The following is a 17,829-nucleotide window of genomic DNA, read 5'->3' on the forward strand; positions in this document are numbered from 1 at the left end:
ATTGAATGGATTCCCGCACATTTTGCGGCTGGCCTGCTTAATTAGTAGGCAGCAGTACCATTGACTTCGGGAAGTTTATAGACGTGGCTACTACCACGTGTACAAGATTTGAAGCCTTTTCATAGATATTTTTGTGGTGACAAAAACATGACAGAATAATCGAAAATAAAAAAAAAATGGAATCTTTTGATGGGTGTGATCTGCTTCCGTACGTTTGACCTTTTTTTTTTCTAACTCCAATCATGTGTACATCAATTTCAAGAACAAAAATGAAAAATTTGCTCACTTATCAAACCTTTAAATGATCAAAATCTTAATGAAAATGATTTTAAATGCTGCTATTCTATTGATTCAATATACAATAAACTTGAAATACATAAATTAATTAGAGTGGTTATTTTAATTTAATTCCGTTTTATCAAATTCAATATTTTTATTTTCAATCATCCTATTAGCTCCCCTATTGGTTTGGCATTAGTAAACCCTTAAAAGAAGTTCTAGGATAAATGATGCGTGCAAACCATGATTAATCGATCAAATTAAATTGCCATTGAAGAAGACTACAAAGTGCAGGCATCACAAATGTTGTTTTTTTTTTTTTCTTTTGCTCATGAGGAACCTATAAAGAGAGCAAGTGAGGATGACTCGGATGTATGTGTTCACTCTCAAAATTTTTATAAATAGGTCTTGTTCTTATCTTAACTCTCCTAGCAGATAATGTACATTCTCAGTTATGCTTTTCTTCTTCATAATCGTCTTCTTGTATGTTTCAACAAAAAGGGTATTGTGAAAGAAGAAAATGAAAGAAAAATGGAAAGGATAAGTTAACTCATGGGCAGACCAGATCAAAGCTTAGCTTCCAAAGCTTCTTCACGAGTCTGGTGGCTAACTCAGAAAAGGAGAGAAGATGGGAGGAATGGCGCCTGGGTACTACCCATTACTCCCATCGGAACTACCTTGAGCGCTTTGTCGTCTTTTTTCTCGCCAGTTTTCTCCCCACATCTTCGCCTCAGCAACAGCCCTTTCCCTATCTAAATCCCTGTTTAACATTCTTGCAGTTTCTCTCGGGGAATCTTCTTTCTCAGACCCATCCAGGTCCCATCTGCGACTGGATCCTCCCCCTTCCTCACTCTTTGATAACTGCCCACCTCTCTCATCTCTGTTTCTTTTCTCATCCTTATCCCCAGAACCACGGTAGCCATGTCCAGCTGAATTGGGTTCATACGCCTGGTTTGCCAAATAAGAGAGAGCAGTGACTACATCCCCAATGAGAGGTCGTGCTGCAGCCTGTTCCTGAATGCACATTGAAGCTACTGCTAGAGCCTGGTAGAGTCCTCTCATGGGATAACGGCCCTGCAATTGTGGATCTGCCAATTTTGAAAATTTCCTACGATCATTGAATAATGGACGAGCCTGCATTTTTGTAAAAACATTGCCCCACAATTATTACAAAATATAGAACAGACACCTAGAAAACAAGAAGATTATGAAAGGATGGGCTACACGACAGGTTTAGTGTATTACCCATGTGACAAGGTTCTGCTCTCCATGTGGACGAGTACTGTCAATAGCTTTACGCCCAGTAATGAGCTCTAAGAAGACAACCCCGAAACTGTAGACGTCAGATTTCACAGTCAATTGTCCAGTCATGGCATATTCAGGAGCACAATAACCATAAGTGCCCATAACTCTGGTGGAAACATGTGACTTGTCTCCAGTTGGGCCAAGCTTCGCAAGTCCAAAATCAGAAAGCTTAGGGAAAAATCCTTCATCAAGTAAAATGTTGGATGACTTGAAATCCCTGTATATGACAGGCGGATTTGCTTTGTCATGCAGGTATTCTAAACCTTTGGCAGCACCTGCTGCTATCCTCATTCTTGTGTTCCAATCAAGTGGTTCCTTATCAGGTGGAAGATCTGCACAAGGATTCATCAACCATTGGTCAGTCACAGTGAACAATAGGTAGACAACAATAACAACAACTAAGCCTTAATCCCAAACTAGTCAAGGTCAGCTATATGAGTCCTTTTTTCTCCATTCAGCTCTTTTTGTAATCAATTCTATATTAATATCCAAAAATTATGAATATTTTAATAGTGCATGTCATTTTAAGTCACCCCTTTCCCTTCTCCCTCCATCCACCGCTAACTTATCAAACTTTTGTACTAGGGTATTCAATGCAATAAACAATAGGTAGAATTGTACACAAATCTAAGCACCAACTTTGACCGACATTTATCCCAAAAATCTTAAAAATGATGATTCATTTGATGCTACGACACCTGTGTGCACACATATGTACAATTTTATGGTAGAATGCAAGCTATAAGAAGAATTATCTAAATGATTACAAGCTCAATTTCTCATATTTTAGTCCCAAAATCTAAACGTTCTCCTATTTGATCATGTGATGTGAACCATTAGCGGGTTTTAATATGTCCTTTCAGATTTCACATCCCTATTCCAAAGCATTGAAATCCCAACTGGGAGAATCTCTGGTCTTTAAAGTTCACATCCAAAGAATTATATATCTCAGTCAAAGTAATACCAATTAATACAGCAGAAAATATCAACTTGATAGTTGATAGGTTGACCAAAAAGTAATAATAGCTGAGCTATGACAGCAAACTTGAATTCATGTCAAACAGCAACAAGCAGTTAATGTTATTTTCACAAGGATAATTAATCTAACTTAATACATGTGTCCATAAGTTCTTAATTAGCTGTAATATCTAGCTTCTAATATCTTGAAAATAAACAAGCAAATCATGTGAACATGGCACCTTACATTTTTTAATTTCACTTTTTTAGTCAGAAATCCTAAACCAGTAAATATTTTAATTCCTTATCCCCAATCAATGGTACTAATTACTTTTTTTTGTGAACATTCTACTGTGGATTTTGCAGTTGCAAGATGAGGCATATTCCACTTTCACAACCTATGCTGAGATTACAGTTAGTTCAACCCATCTCAGTTTTGTATATCCATTTTCTTAATGTAACAAGTCAATAATTGTTATATATTCATGGTTAAGGCAGACTTACATATATGAGGTATAATTAAAACTATTCCAATTTCCTTAATTCTTTTTTTTTTTTTTTATGTAACTTTGATTGCCATCATCATGCACTATATTTTACCATCTTACTTCGATGCATGGTATTCACCATACAGCAAAACCGACTTCTACTTAGGTCCAAAAAATAATGAAAAATCAGAAAAAGTGAAATCAAAAGTTCTGAAGAGTATGCAACAGGATTACCATGAAGGTGATCTTCCAATGATCCCAAGGGCATGAATTCATAGACAAGAAGCCTTTGGTCACCATCAGCACAATAGCCAATCAGGTTCACGAGATTAGGGTGATGCAAAAGGCTGAGCATGAGAACCTCTACCAGGAATTCCCTATTACCCTGGAGGCCATTTCTATCCAATTGTTTAACAGCAACAACCTGCAATACATAAAGAAAGTTAAGAGGGATCAAAATCACCTCAACCCTGAAACTACCGCCAAAGTCACTGACATTCAGTTGCTAGTCCCTCAAAGTACAAAATAGAAATTCAAATCTTAAAATCTATGCCCACCAACCTTTAGATCATAAATTTGAGCCCAATACAACATTACTATTTAGCTACTAAAATCATCTACAGCCGCTCTCTTCCCTTGAAATTCAAAACATTAGCAATGCCATGTAGTACCAAGAGCCCATAATAGGTGCAAAACATCAACAAGCTTAGTGTACTAGTGTTGGCCTATTTCTAACTAGCCTAAAACTTGAAAATAGTAAAGTTATCATCAAGGACAAACTGGAATGAAAGAAGACAACAATTCGATAGCCTCTCATAAATGTAAGATAGGATTCCACTGCCTTACATTATTGAAAAAATGTAGGATAGGAATGTCATATTTGATCAAGAGTTTACCATACTGACATTCTTTTCTGATTAAAATGTTGCTATTGTAAACTGACATAAATCCCCAATTCCTCATCATATCTTTTATTCCAAATAAATAATAGCTAGATACCAAAGCAAACACCTCTAGAACTTAGGTTTGACATTAAAATTGGGAAGGACATGTATTGGATAAATGCACCAATATATTTTTCATTTAAATGCTATGCTTCACAAAATCATGATGCGAAGTTCAGAAGGGAAATGTCTAGAATTGGAGCCCCAATGTCTGATAATAAAATGAACAAAAATAATACAGGAATTTACCTGACCAGTGCTCTCAAGACGCCCTTTATATACACAGCCGAATCCCCCTTCCCCAATGAAAGACTCTGGCCTAAAATTCTTTGTTGCAGCTGCAAGTTCACGGAAAGTAAATGTTTGAGCAGCGATGTTGCCACCAGATAATCCATCCTTAGGAACTGGTAACTCTCTTTTTGACCTTCCATTGCTTCTTGATCTAAGCCTGTCAGCACCTGCAATTTCACCCCATCAAAGAAGTCAGTTGGAGAACTGTGATAATACTCCAATCAGACGATGAGATTAATAATTCGAGACCTTAATAAACAGTAAGGTCAATAAAATAGTTGCTTTGAAATGACCAAAGAAGACCTCGATTAAGTGATAGTGGCAGTGAGATGCAAGACTCGGTTATATAGCGACCATAACTGATTTTGATTGCCATATTTAGCTAAAGATGTTTTCCCAAATTGGCAATAAAACCCCAAACTCTCTAACCTTTTCATCACCAATCAACCAGATCGAACTCGACTGATCAAATTGATCAGAAGATCTCTTTTCTCTAAAGAAATTGGTAGCCTTTACAAGTTGAATCAAAATCTAGTGGGGTCTCCAATAAAGAAAAGCCCAAAGTCTAAAGCTCTAAAATCTTATGAAAGCAATCCATCATGTACCAATTACATAATAAAATGTAAAGGAAAAGCTAACTGCAATATAAAAGCAGAAGTACCCAGATCAGATCAAGAGATGAGATGGTAAAGAAATAACGAGAAAGAGAAGAAAATGATTATTAAAACCAATAATAAATAAAACTGACCAGAAGATAATTTGGAAATGTTGGAAGACTCTGTGGACAAGCTTTGCTTTCGATTATCGTTTTCCTTTTGTGGATTCAGAGTCTCTTCTTCCCTCGAATCGAAACAAGGAAAACAGCCCATCTCCTCGAAAACAATAATTAAAGAAAAAAAAAAGTCTTCCCTTTTCTTCAAATCCTCAAAACACGTAGATGAATCCAAACAAACTCGATCAGAAACCCATACTCTAGAAATCAAGTCTTTCTTCTCTTTCACAAAATCCCATCACAAGAAGCAGAATAACTCTAGCGGGTAAAACTTATCTTCTTCTATGGGAAGGGTCAAAGGACAAAGTAAAGGAATCCAAGTGCTGGAAACGACCAATAACAATAACAGAGAGGATTAAATATAAACAAGACAAGCACTCTTGTGTGAGGGATATTGCTTGGTGGTGATGTGAGAAAGAGAGAAGAAAAGAAAGAAAGAAAGAAAGAGAATTGGTGGCAGTGAAACAGAACAGGGCTTGTAAAGGAGCCGGCCTTGTCTTCGGGTTCGTTTACACTTTACACTATCATCACTGTAGGTTACACGCTTTCTTTACAACATCCATTCTCTTTCTCTACTACCCTTCTCCATTCTTTGACCATTAATATTAAATAAATACAAATAGGAAATAAAAAAAAAAATCTAATATTATTCTCTCTATGTGTTGTTTGTTTCCAAAGAAAGTGTTTACCAGTGGATTCAACAGAAAGTGAAAATGGAAGACCGTAAAATTTAGAGGGGAAAACGCGTGCGTGGGTCAAACAGAGGACTGACGGAGCTAACGAAGAACAATGTGAAAACTGAAAAGAGAAAAAGATACTAGTTTTGGTTTAGTCTGCTTTCATTACAGTTTTCGTTAGATTAGTTCCATTCCATCCATCTTCCATCACTTGAATTTTCTCTTCTTTTCTTTTTAAACAAAATTGCTTTTAATCCCAAACCCATTTCTCAATATTATCGAATTCATGTAATTTTTTTTTTTAAATAAATCAACTAAAATTTGTTTTACAGGAATTGGATTTCTGATTTATGATAAGTAGTGGTAATTAAGCATAAACCCCACCAATGATGTGATGTGACAATTTATATATTTGATTAAATCTTGTTTGAACTAAAAGAGAGATTTTGAACTTGGTGAGAAAATTGATAAAGAGACTATCTTGATGTAATCATCATAACAATTAACACACCAATGTTGCCTTCCATTTCAAGTTTCGAACTTTCTGTGATTGAAACCATGCCACAAAGATGTCTCCACATTTTAGAGCTTTTTCTCTTACTCCCATCACAATGGTTAGGTACCTTTAAATTAATAAATTTCGTGGAAATATCCTTAGATTGCATATATATTTGATCAAGCTATTTACATTATGATATAATTTTCAATGTTAAAAAATATATCTTTTATATCAAATTCAATAATTAGCAACCAAAAAGTGTCTATTTTTGACATTTCAAGCAAGAAGGGTTCCAAGAAAATGCTATGGATAATCCAATTCTAATCCGAGTGGGTGAACTGCAATACCATGTTTGCCCCTTGTAAAATCTGGCCCATTCGATTTATGGGAATCATAGAAGTGATAACGTGCCACCGACAATATACCAAAAGGAAAAATACTCATTGGACTCCATTCTTCTTATTCTTCTAAGAGTTGAGCAAAATTAGTAAAAGATTCCATATTTTAAATTAGCCTTGATATTTATGTTTAAATAACAAGTCATCCAACATTACATTTTTCATTCTTGGCTTCCACACTATCCCTCTTGTCTTTTCTCAACTAAAATGAAAAAACCCTTATCTCTCTCTATGGAGATCACAGCTCATGTCTCAGAGGAGCCAAGCAAAGGAAGATTCCAAGAATCAGAAGAACATCACATTAGCCACAAGCCATGCCACCACCTTCACCTTCATTGGATATATGGTGGCATAACAGTCAAAGTCTTCTAAAGAAGGAAAAAATAAATAAATATTTATTTCATTTTATTTTTAAAATACAAGTCTTTTAGAATTATTTTTTGACCAATTCATGGTAACATATTTCACTGTTCTCACACGTTTTGCTAGCTTCCTATCCATATACCAACCTTTGAAGCATTCTTTTATCATTATAAAAAGTGATGTTCACACTATATAATCCTTTCTTTCATTTTTGGGAATTTATTCACTATTTACATGCCCACTAGTTGATAATCATCTAATTAAATTAATAGGATGATTAATATATGCATACGTACTATTAATACTTAGACCACCCACATGCTCCATAAGTGGTGATGTTTGCCTCTAACAATACTAAATTTCATATTTTGTATTATGCTACATATTGAGCTTCTTATCAAATCAAATCAAAACGTCTAATTATTTAAAATTATATTAAATTAAAATTGAATTCAAAGCAGTTTGATCCCAATCTTCTTAAACCAATAAATTGAAAGTGTCAATTTCGATATAGATGAAGCCAAGCTGGCAACCAGGCTTAGTCTGTATCTTGTTATTTATTAGCATATCTTCTTTCTTTTGTTTCCACAGGCTTGCCTGGTTGTTTAATTGTATGGGGATACAAAGGCAAAGGACAGTCAGTTAATGCTTTCAACGGTTGGCTTTAACACTACAGTATTCTCATAATGTTTTCCATCTAAATCTGAATATAATTGCTCCAAATTTTTAGCAGCTGTCTTCCACAAAGCTGTCTTCTTTTTGTTTTTTCAAGCATATATTGTAGTGGTTTCTCATGGATTGGCGTTAAATGATTTCCTAACAATAAAAACACGCATTTTTTCAGACTTGCAAAAGGCCAAAGCCCAAAGTGCTAATGCTGTCTTCGGCCTTGATTATGTGGCCTATTATTGGTTAAAAAACCAGGAACCTGAAGAGGTTCATTAGGAAAGTAAAGTACACCCAACAGAGATTTAAGCCATATGATAATTTTTTCTTAATTAAATATTTAAGGTGAGATCATACGTTTAAGTCAATTTTATAAATCACCATTATTAAATGTTGAAAATTTTTCTTAAAATAATAGTTTATTTATTTATTTAATCAATATATTAAATAGTAAATTAACAGAAAATCTTTATGATATTGAAGGAGGCAAAACACAAGAAACTGGAGGTCATGGGCAGCACGACCTTCTCAAATGGGTCAACGGTCAATGAGGCACGTCCGCGTGGCCCTGTAATTAACGGTCAATATCTCCAGTTACACATCCTCTCCACTCTCCTCCAAACAAATTTTAGCAACAAATTTCAAAAAACCATCTCACAGCATCATCAATCTTCCCTCTTCTCCTTCTCTTACTCTGTGATTCAACTCTCTTCCTTCTTTATCCATTTCAATTCGCTTTCTGTCTAAGGGACCTCCTTGAAAACCCTCATGGATCATAACCCTCCTGAGAAATCCACTAGCCTCTCAAGAAACGTCAATGGTTTTGCAGGTCATGAACACCCCCCTGCGGAGGAGGCTAATGAGGCTTCCCCTGTTCCTGAATTATCCCTCCTTCAGGTCCTGGAGGATGTTGATGGATTTCTTGAGACTTTATCCAAGCCAAATGATAATCCTCCAGAGGTTCCAGGCTGTGTAGAATTGTTGTTGAAAATGGTTGAAAAAAAGATGGCCAACTATGATTCCAACAAGTTTGGCCATAACCCAGAAGAAGATTCGTCATTCTTTGAATGTTTAACTCGCATTTCCAGGTTCACTAATTTATTCAGTGAATTCACTTCCAATCCAATAATAGATGCTCCCCTTAATAGATCGAGCACTGTCTTGCATCTATCCGTGTCGTTGTTGGACATCGAGTTCAGAACAATTCTAGAGAGTTGCATTCGCAATCCCAACCAAAATAATTCAGATTCCAGGACCCCAAAGGCTTCAAAACAACCATCTTTCGGCTCCCATCGTCAGGATTCTGATCGAGGCGAACCAGAAACTACCCAAGACGAGGACTTCCTTGCTTATTCCCAAGAATCAATCTCCAACATGAACAAAATCGCTACTGCGATGATCTCACTGGGTTACGAGAGGGAGTGTTGTATGGCTTATAACATGATGAGGAGAAATGCATTCAACAACGAATTGGACAAGCTAGGATTCAGCAATACAAGCATCGAAGATGTGCAAAAGATGAATTGGGAAACTCTGGAAGGAGAAATCGCTGCTTGGATTGACTTTCTGAGGTACTGTTATTCAGTTCTCTTCGCTGGCGAGCAGAAGCTTTGCAACTTTGTGTTTTCAGAGTACCCGTCAGTCTCCCAAAGATTATTCAGCGATCTTGCATTAGCAGTGACTGCAAGGTTTCTCATTTTCGCAGAAGCCGTTGCATTGACAAAACGATCAGCGGAGAAACTATTCAAGTTCTTGGACATGTACGAGACCTTGAGGGATGTGACTCCTCCCACTGATAATACTCATTCCAGCGAATTAAAATACGAAACATGCGCTGCTAAAAGCCTGCTCGGAGAAGCAGCTATCAGCATTTTCTGTGATCTAGAGAATTCAATAAGGAAAGACCATGGCAAAACTCCTGTCCCAAGCGGTGCAGTTCATCCCTTGACTCGCTACACCATGAATTATCTAAAATACGCCTGTGAGTATAAAAACACATTGGAACAAGTCTTCCATAAGCACCGGAAAACGGAGGAGGGAGATGCCGGCGGAAAGCCCAATCAGTCGGATGCAGAGATCATAGAAGGCGCCAATGAAGATGGCACGCCAAAAACGTCGCCTTTTTCAGTGCAGCTTAACAGGATAATTGATTTGCTGGATGATAATCTTGAAATGAAATCGAAATTGTACAGAGATCCTGCATTGCGCTACGTGTTCTTGATGAACAATGGAAGATATATACTGCAAAAGATCAAAGGATCTACTGAGATTAACGACACGATGGGTGCGAAATGGTGTCGAAAGCGATCCACGGACCTGAGGCAATACCATAAGGGATATACAAGAGAGACTTGGAGCAGATTATTGCAGTGTCTGAACCATGAAGGGTTGCAGGTGAATGGGAAGGTGGTGAAGCCAGTATTGAAGGAGAGGTTCAAGATGTTTAACTCCATGTTTGATGAGATACACAAGACGCAGAGCACATGGGTGGTAAGCGACGAGCAGCTTCAATCTGAGCTTCGGGTTTCGGTGTCAGCAGTGGTTATTCCGGCTTACCGGTCATTTCTGGGGCGCTTCCAGCAGTACTTGTCGTCGGGTAGACAAACGGAGAAGTATATAAAATACCAAGCGGAAGATATTGAGAATTTGATTGGTGAATTGTTTGATGGAAACCCAAATTCCATGAGAAGGAGGAGATGATAGTAATTATTCATAAAGACAAATTGGAAGAAAAGAAAGATAATCAATAGATTGTTTTTCTTGATCAGCTCATTCATGTGCTATATTTTTCTGAACTCAGTTTCAATGTGAATTTATTTGATTTGTGTAAAATTTTCAGGCTATCATTAATTTTTTTTTTAGCTTAAATCCTTTATTTAGATCAAGATAATGAGTCCCTTGTTGTTATAGCCTTAAATTTTCTTTTGTTATGATCAATCTACTTAAATTGATTTTGAACTTTAAAAATTAGATTGAAATTGATCGGTTCGATCCAATTTCGAATCAAAATCAATTTAAAAAAAAATCCAACCATTAAATTTTTAAATATGCTCTCTTACATTAGAAACCCATTAAAAAGCAAGAGAAACAACTTGGGTCTAAGATATAACCATAAGAGAAAAAGAAGGCTCACACTTATGGCTCAAAACAAGCCCACCCAACACACCACAATCAACTCAAATCCAAATAAATTAAACCAACTCACTCTAAATTAAATCAAACCAACCACAATCAATCCTGCTCACCCTAGAAAAACAAAAAAGAACCGAGTCTTGAAACTCGCTGCTACGACCACCATAGCCCACCATCATCTGAAAATACGATTAAACCCAGCTAATAACGCTAGCATTTTAAGAAGCACTAACGATTTAGAAAATTTTATTTTATTATTTTAATATTTTTATAATTAAAATAATGTTCAATTACAATTTAAATTAATTTTTAATACTTTTATCATTTTAAAAAACAGTTCCAACAATCCCAAATGGGTCCTGAGCAAATGCGCAATGAACACCTCAAAGGTCAACTTGCACGAAGAGGAAATAAGAGGCAAGAGAAAGTAGTATATTTAACAGCTGAAAAGCCAGAAAAAAGGTGAAAATAATGCAGAGAGCATGGTCTACCCGATTCGGGTATAGGCAATAGATGGATGGGTCCGGAGTCCAGATTCTCAAAAACCCTGATCTTTCGCCTGTATTCGGCGCAACCTTACCCCATCAGCAGCAGCAGCGCCGCCTGGATATATGGGTGCAGGCCACGCCTGTTTCTTTTTTGTCTTTGGTCTCTGTTTTTTGTCTCTGCTTTAGGTGAACATCCCACCAGAGAATACACAATATGTTAAACTATAACCATAAATAACAAATCCTTCCTTTTCCTATGCTTCCCATTGTGGCCATTAATAATTGCTTTTTCTATTATGTAAGTTCAGGCCAAAGATTCATCAACCCCACTGTTCCAACTGGAGTCTCTTTTACTATAACCCTTTCTTCTTATGCTTTTGGTTCCTTCCTTAATTATCAAAGAGCCTAAGTTTTGCAACTGAGCTTATCATCTCATTATCCAGAAATTTTATGGTGAAACCCCAATGAATATAGTTTAATCACTTGTTATGGTAGAACCGTTGTTATAAAACTCATTATAATCAATGAATATCAACATAAAATCACTATATATAGAATTACGACACTTTATAATTTTCGTTGAATATCACCATAACATTAAAGCTAATCCAAAGATGACATTTGTTTTTCCATGATTATTCGCTATAAGTAGGAGTAGCCACTAGATTTGTCCGCCGGATGATTTTAGATCAACATTTAGGAGGATCAGAATTTGGATGAGTATTTTTTTGAAAAAAGAATTGATTTTGAACGAAATCGACTAATTTTAATTTGATTTAAAGCCAATTTTAATCAAATCATATATTTATTTTCATGTTTTGCTCTTAAAGAAGAAAAAGACTCGATTTCTTTTCGTTCTTTTTGCCTGATGAGATGGTTTAAAATTGTAAATTAAACAACAATGAGTCAGCTAAGTGGAAATGTAATCATATAATGATATGTAAAGGCACAATTCAAAACAAGTTTAGCTGGGTTAGTTCAAAGGACATATAATATGTTGATAGATAGCTAGTGCATGTCCTTATCCATCCAACCCATTGTATTAGGAAAATCCTCTTGCATATTTTGCTATTTTTGCACGAGGTTTATACCAAGCTGTGGGCGTTCTTGTTCTTTTCCTTTTTGTGTTTTCATCACGTGTATCCTTAACATAAACATAACAGACAATACATGAACAGAAAAGTTTAATTGCTAGCTGAGTATGATTATACATCATCATCACTCCTTGGAGTTTAAGTAATTTCAAAGTAATGCTTTAGTGGAGGAAACGAACGCAACCCCTCTTTTGCACAATCTTGATGTATAAAGAACAACTTTTATAAATCATATAATTTCTTTGGATATAGTAAAGATTAATTGCTTGTTTAAAACATTGTTAGCTTCTCTAATTAATTACTTTTTCCTTTGACCAAAGACCAAATTAATTACTGTGTTTTTGTTTTCAAGAATCGCATGCTCATTTCATGGAATTCTTGAACGGAGGGAGAGAGAGAGAGAGAGAGAGAGAGATGTTTTTCTGGTTCATGATGATGATAATGGTCACGTCACAAATCAAAAGCAACCCATTTAAAAATCCAAGATATCCGACAACAAGGACGGAAGCAGCCGTCTATATAATCTCTTTTTCTTCTTCTACGTACCTTCAAGAAAAGCCTGTAACCATGTCTCACATGGCCTCTCACTCGATCTTTTCATGTTGAGCAAGAAAGAAAGAAAGAACCAAAGCTCTATACTGATTCTTCCTGAACCAAGGTCTTGAGTTATTTGGGGCCTCTCTAGTCTCCATTATTACTCTGGTAGAGTAGACAAAGAACTTGCAGCCGCCTTCTATACCTGACAGTTTGCTTCCACCATTGCTATAAGTGTACACATGATGTCTTGTCACGACAGACAACAATCCTTTTAAAGCAAAAACCATAAGATACTCAACGCATGCGCTGCGACAACAACAGACAAACTCATTATTATTACCATTATACCCTCCTCCACCACTATATATAAACCCCACTAACCCACTCCTTGTTGACCACTAACTCATATCATATCTGAAATTTTTTTCAGTGCAAGAAAACAAAATTCTTGAATATGCAGTACCAGTATCAGTACCAGCACCAGCAGCAGGCTGCAGAGTCGTCGTCATGGGGTTACTATGTGCCGGCGGTGAGAGGTATGATAGGTTCAGACCCATTGGAGAGAGTGGTGAGGCTGGCCTCTGAAAGTGCGGTGGTGATATTTAGTATCAGTAGCTGCTGCATGTGCCATGCGGTGAAAAGTTTATTCTGTGGGATGGGTGTGAACCCTACTGTGTATGAGCTAGACCAGGATCCAACAGGGAAGGAGATTGAGAGAGCATTGATGAGGCTACTTGGGAATTATTCAAGTCCAGTTCCTGTTGTTTTCATTGGTGGGAAGCTAATTGGTGCTATGGATAGAGTTATGGCTTCCCATATCAATGGAACCCTCGTCCCTCTTCTCAAGGAAGCTGGAGCTCTCTGGCTTTGATCCCCTCTCTCTCTCTCTCTCTCTCTCTCTTCTGACATTGCAGAAAGAGGAATTTAGTCATGGTATATCTAACCCTTAATTTCTTTCTTTTTCCCCCCCTTGTTTTTTCTTTTTGGAAAAGAAAACCGATATTAATTATCAAATGCAGGATACTGATTAGCATTGAGAGAGCTGAGGTTAATTATGAAGCTTTTAACTTCTGTAATGGATGTTTCATCAACTTATATAATTGATCTCTGCCGCTTTGTATATTCCTTCCATGAGAAATGGTAACTATTTAATGATCTAATAATTAGCTTAATTAATCATCTTTTAAGCTAATATTTCAACTAAAAGTAGATAATATGTACCTAGCCCTGTTTGATCGGCAGCTAAAATCACATCAATCATATGATAAGTGTCAGATTCTAAGTAAAAAATAATAGTCTTTGATGAATCTTGCAAGAGTTTCGAACTTCTAATGAATAAAAAAAAAAAAAAAAAGAAAACAATCTGTAAGCTTAATCTTTGATTAGAGACTAAATTAATTGGAATCAGATGATGAAGAGTTTGCAAATATATCAGCAACGTTTAGTGAGAGCTATGATGTGTGGTCCCGTTGACCTGATCAAGTGGACAAATGACTGAGCTCCAAGTCAGCATTACGTCACTACGTAGGATCTATGTTCCAAGAAAAGAAAGATTTGATGCAAAATAGGTTTTAATTTTTAAGTGTATGTCTAATGATTTACATGAAAAATGAAATCCAACTTTTAAAAGATTTAACAATTTCTATGCGTACAAAAATTAAAGAAACCCAAAAAATTTTAATATATATATATATATATATATTTTTTTTTTTTTTTTTTTTGAAACTATTAAATTGTTAATTGAAAAAATATTTTAAATACTAATTAGAGAATATTAAAATTGATTTAAAATTAAAGTTAATATTTTTAATATTAGAACTTTAAAATAATAAAACCTTTTTTCATACTTTTTCATTGTATTTTTTTTAAATTTCTAAATTAAAATTGATTTAAAGTTAATTATAAAAATTTTAAAATAATAAAATAATTTTTCTAAGTTATTCTTTAACAATATTCAAAAGGATTTTTTTTTTTTAAATGGAATTCCAAATCGGTGCCTATTCACCAGTCAATCGGAGCCTACAAATGGTGGTAAGCTGAGAATTCTGAGGCCCAATTTTGCTTCATTGGGCATCTGAAGAAGATACAAAAGCATTGGACTTCCCATTCCATCAGCTTTGTCTTCCTTTACAATGAGGCCTATACATTTTCCTTTCTTCTTAGGCCAGAGTGAAGATTGGATAGTCAACAAGGCAGGAGGGAAAGTGCTATGTGAATGTAATAAGCCAAATCCCAATCTAATATTCTCTTTGAACCTTTGATCATAATAGCAAAAAAATCTATGCTACATCTATCTGGGCTCCCCCCAAACCCAAAATACATCTTCATCAAGATCTACCCGTAGAGTGTGGTATCTAAGGTCTTTTCTGATTGCATTTTAAGTCTTAAAAGCACTTCTGAGATTTCTCCATTCATGATTTAATTATTTGAACCTGAGGTACACAGGCTCTTAAATTTCAAGCGAAGTTAGCAACCCAAGATGGGTTTTGAGTTTTGACTATATGATGAAGAAACAAACAAATGTTGGGTATGGGAACAGTGCATGATAAAGAATAGCCTTGTGACTGTCAACTAGTAGCCATAAATTGCTGAAAATGTAGCCACATGTGTTGAGGGAACACTCATCAATAATGGGCCAGATAGCAAGCAAACCAGCCATCAAATTCAATTGTACAGAACATCAAGTAATTCCAATCTTCCCCATCAAGCTATCTTGTCCTTTTCATTTCTTGGACCTCAGAAAAATTAAAATTATAGAGCCTCCAAATCAAACCCCCACCGCTTGTCAATCTTCTACAGAGTTGCATGCTCTTTCTCTTCACAACCTTCCAAAAGGCTTCTTCACATGTCTTTGTTTGTAGTGAATAGATAAAGCATTTTTCTGCACCCTGGTTACAGTTGGTCCTAATACCAACTACTCACGGGCTCATTATATGCTCAATTCAAGATCTATTGTACTCTACAATAATATAATCCTAACATATGCACTCGTATACAGTACCACCAAGCAGTCAAGTACCAACCAAAACTACAGATGATGCTTTTGTAGAAGCTTCTCCCTACTTCTCCTATGTTTGCTTCCATGACTCCAATCATTCTTCTTCTTCTTTTTCTTGCAACTTTTTTTGCTCACCCATTTTCTTTCCTTGCCCAACCAGTAAATCCCACCTCCAGAATCAGTGTTGTTGGTGTTGTTTATTGTGATACCTGCTCCACTAATTCTTTCTCTAGACACAGCTACTTCTTGCCAGGTAAACAACTCTTCACATTTCTTGTTATTCAATTTCAATTCTGAAAGTAATAACCCATGTGGATTAGCCTAACGGTAAATGTTTGAGTCTATGATCCATGGTTAATGGTTGTTTGTTTGATATGGACGTCTTCCAGGTAGCTGCATGTATATAAATCTCTGAATTCTTTTAACTGTTATTGATTTCAGGTGTGGATGTTCATATACAATGCTCATTCAAAGCAAACTCACCTAAAACAGCAGAGCAGATAAACTTCTCAGTTAATCGAACAACAGATAGATATGGGATATACAAGCTGGAAATACCACAAGTTGAAGGGGTCGATTGTGTGGATGGTTCAGCAATTGAATCTTTATGCCATGCAAGTTTAATAAAGAGCTCATCTTCTGGCTGTGATGTTCCTGGATTAAAGACAACAACTAATGAGATAACGGTCAAGTCGAAGCAAGATAATCACTGCATTTACAGCTTGAATTCGCTAAGCTACAAGCCAGCCAAGAGAAATGATACCTTGTGTGGAAATCACAGACAAGAGTTGCCAAGTTCCTTCAATTCTTCAAAGTTCTTTCTCCCTTACTTCCCACCATATGGTTTCCCTTGGCCTACTTTGCCTCCATTACCTTTTCCTCGTTTACCACCATATCCAACACTACCCTTCCCTCCCTTGCCACCATATCCAAGACTACCCTTCCCTCCCTTGACACCATATCCAAGAGTACCTTTCCCTCCCCTCCCACCACTTCCCTCTTTGCCCTTCCCATTCCCTCCTCTCCCACCCTTTCCACCAACCCCATCTCTCTTCCAACCACCTCCTCCACCAGCTTTTAACCTAGGAGATCCAAGGACTTGGATACCTCATATTCCTTCATTATCACCTCCCCCGCCACCTGCATTTAATCTAAGAGACCCAAGAACTTGGATACCTTACCTCCCTCCATCCCCTCCCAATAGGCCTCAGAATCAAAACCCATAATAGATTGCTCCATATATCATCTCAAAGCAATTTATGTTCAATATGTCATAGTTCATAATTACATGAGCTTTGTATGTGATGAAAAATAGAAGCATATAGATATAAATGTACTCCCTTAATAAGATCATTATAGCTATCATTTACTCTTTCCAAAATGAAAGATTACATATTTTATTATGCAATTTACCAGCAGAATATAAGCAAATATCAAAACTTAATTGGAACCAAAAAAATGGCATTAATTAGATGTAAACAGCATTTCAACTGCAAGTACTTCAATTAAATTTGTACCAAAGGGTAAACACAATCCTAATGAAATTAAAAATGACAATAATAACAGGAAAGTTGGACAAGACACAAACAAGGATGAACCAGCTTCTATATCCAACTCAAATTAAAGATCTCAACTGCTGGCAGGTTGTTCTCTAACTCACTACGTGAAGATCTAGCAAGCTGCTACTTAAATGACACAAACATTCAAGGTACGACAACAAAGTAGAATCCTTGAACAGTTTTTCACAAGAAATGCATAGTTGCCCTGCTGGGGCAGGAAAATTGAGATGGGATTTAATGTTTCAAAGCCCATAAAACACAGGAAGCAAAATAATCTTCTATTAGGAATTAGATTCCTTACAAATATGGACAAACTTGTTTAGCATAAAATAATAATCATCTAACAAAAGCACTTTTAACTTTACCAATAAATTCCAATAAT

General features: G+C 36.1%; 4 protein-coding genes and 1 long non-coding RNA gene across 5 annotated transcripts; 3 read left to right on the forward strand and 2 right to left on the reverse strand.

The window, feature by feature from the left end:
- Nucleotides 1-652: 652 nt before the first annotated feature.
- Nucleotides 653-5,674, reverse strand: LOC110659892 (serine/threonine-protein kinase PBS1). The gene is made up of 5 exons (XM_021817960.2): nucleotides 5,013-5,674; nucleotides 4,223-4,431; nucleotides 3,264-3,453; nucleotides 1,525-1,916; nucleotides 653-1,413 (listed from the first exon to the last, which is right to left on the reverse strand). The coding sequence occupies exons 1-5, from the start codon at nucleotides 5,131-5,133 to the stop codon at nucleotides 931-933; spliced, it is 1,395 nt and encodes a 464-aa protein (XP_021673652.1). The 5' UTR covers nucleotides 5,134-5,674; the 3' UTR covers nucleotides 653-930.
- A 2,726-nt stretch (nucleotides 5,675-8,400) lies between these two features.
- On the forward strand, nucleotides 8,401-10,506 carry LOC110659869 (exocyst complex component EXO70B1-like). The gene has a single exon (XM_021817940.2). It carries the CDS (start codon nucleotides 8,408-8,410, stop codon nucleotides 10,337-10,339), a length of 1,932 nt encoding a protein of 643 aa, XP_021673632.1. The 5' UTR covers nucleotides 8,401-8,407; the 3' UTR covers nucleotides 10,340-10,506.
- A 2,398-nt stretch (nucleotides 10,507-12,904) lies between these two features.
- LOC110659868 (putative glutaredoxin-C14) lies at nucleotides 12,905-14,012 on the forward strand. The gene has a single exon (XM_021817939.2). It carries the CDS (start codon nucleotides 13,345-13,347, stop codon nucleotides 13,759-13,761), a length of 417 nt encoding a protein of 138 aa, XP_021673631.1. The 5' UTR covers nucleotides 12,905-13,344; the 3' UTR covers nucleotides 13,762-14,012.
- Nucleotides 14,013-15,433: 1,421 nt separating this feature from the next.
- On the reverse strand, nucleotides 15,434-16,791 carry LOC131181452 (uncharacterized). The gene is made up of 2 exons (XR_009149953.1): nucleotides 16,652-16,791; nucleotides 15,434-16,542 (listed from the first exon to the last, which is right to left on the reverse strand). It is a non-coding gene; the product is annotated as an uncharacterized LOC131181452 (long non-coding RNA).
- On the forward strand, nucleotides 15,961-17,253 carry LOC110659891 (leucine-rich repeat extensin-like protein 3). Its single transcript, XM_021817959.2, has 2 exons — nucleotides 15,961-16,141; nucleotides 16,330-17,253. Exons 1-2 carry the CDS (start codon nucleotides 15,961-15,963, stop codon nucleotides 17,112-17,114), a joined length of 966 nt encoding a protein of 321 aa, XP_021673651.1. The 3' UTR covers nucleotides 17,115-17,253.
- The last annotated feature ends 576 nt before the right edge of the window (nucleotides 17,254-17,829 follow it).

The sequence above is a fragment of the Hevea brasiliensis genome, chromosome 7 (assembly GCF_030052815.1).
Source record: "Hevea brasiliensis isolate MT/VB/25A 57/8 chromosome 7, ASM3005281v1, whole genome shotgun sequence".
NCBI classification, from domain to species: domain Eukaryota; kingdom Viridiplantae; phylum Streptophyta; class Magnoliopsida; order Malpighiales; family Euphorbiaceae; genus Hevea; species Hevea brasiliensis.

Excerpts from the sequence above, each read along its gene's own strand:
- LOC110659892 (XM_021817960.2), bottom strand. The coding sequence starts at position 5,133 with ATGGGCTGTTTTCCTTGTTTCGATTCGAGGGAAGAAGAGACTCTGAAT. Across the intron at positions 1,917-3,263 it reads ATTGGAAGATCACCTTCATG|ATCTTCCACCTGATAAGGAA; the intron begins GTAATCCTGTTG and ends ATCCTTGTGCAG. Across the intron at positions 1,414-1,524 it reads AGCAGAACCTTGTCACATGG|GCTCGTCCATTATTCAATGA; the intron begins GTAATACACTAA and ends ACAAAAATGCAG.
- LOC110659869 (XM_021817940.2), top strand. The coding sequence starts at position 8,408 with ATGGATCATAACCCTCCTGAGAAATCCACTAGCCTCTCAAGAAACGTC.
- LOC110659891 (XM_021817959.2), top strand. The coding sequence starts at position 15,961 with ATGTTTGCTTCCATGACTCCAATCATTCTTCTTCTTCTTTTTCTTGCA. Across the intron at positions 16,142-16,329 it reads ACACAGCTACTTCTTGCCAG|GTGTGGATGTTCATATACAA; the intron begins GTAAACAACTCT and ends TATTGATTTCAG.
- LOC110659868 (XM_021817939.2), top strand. The coding sequence starts at position 13,345 with ATGCAGTACCAGTATCAGTACCAGCACCAGCAGCAGGCTGCAGAGTCG.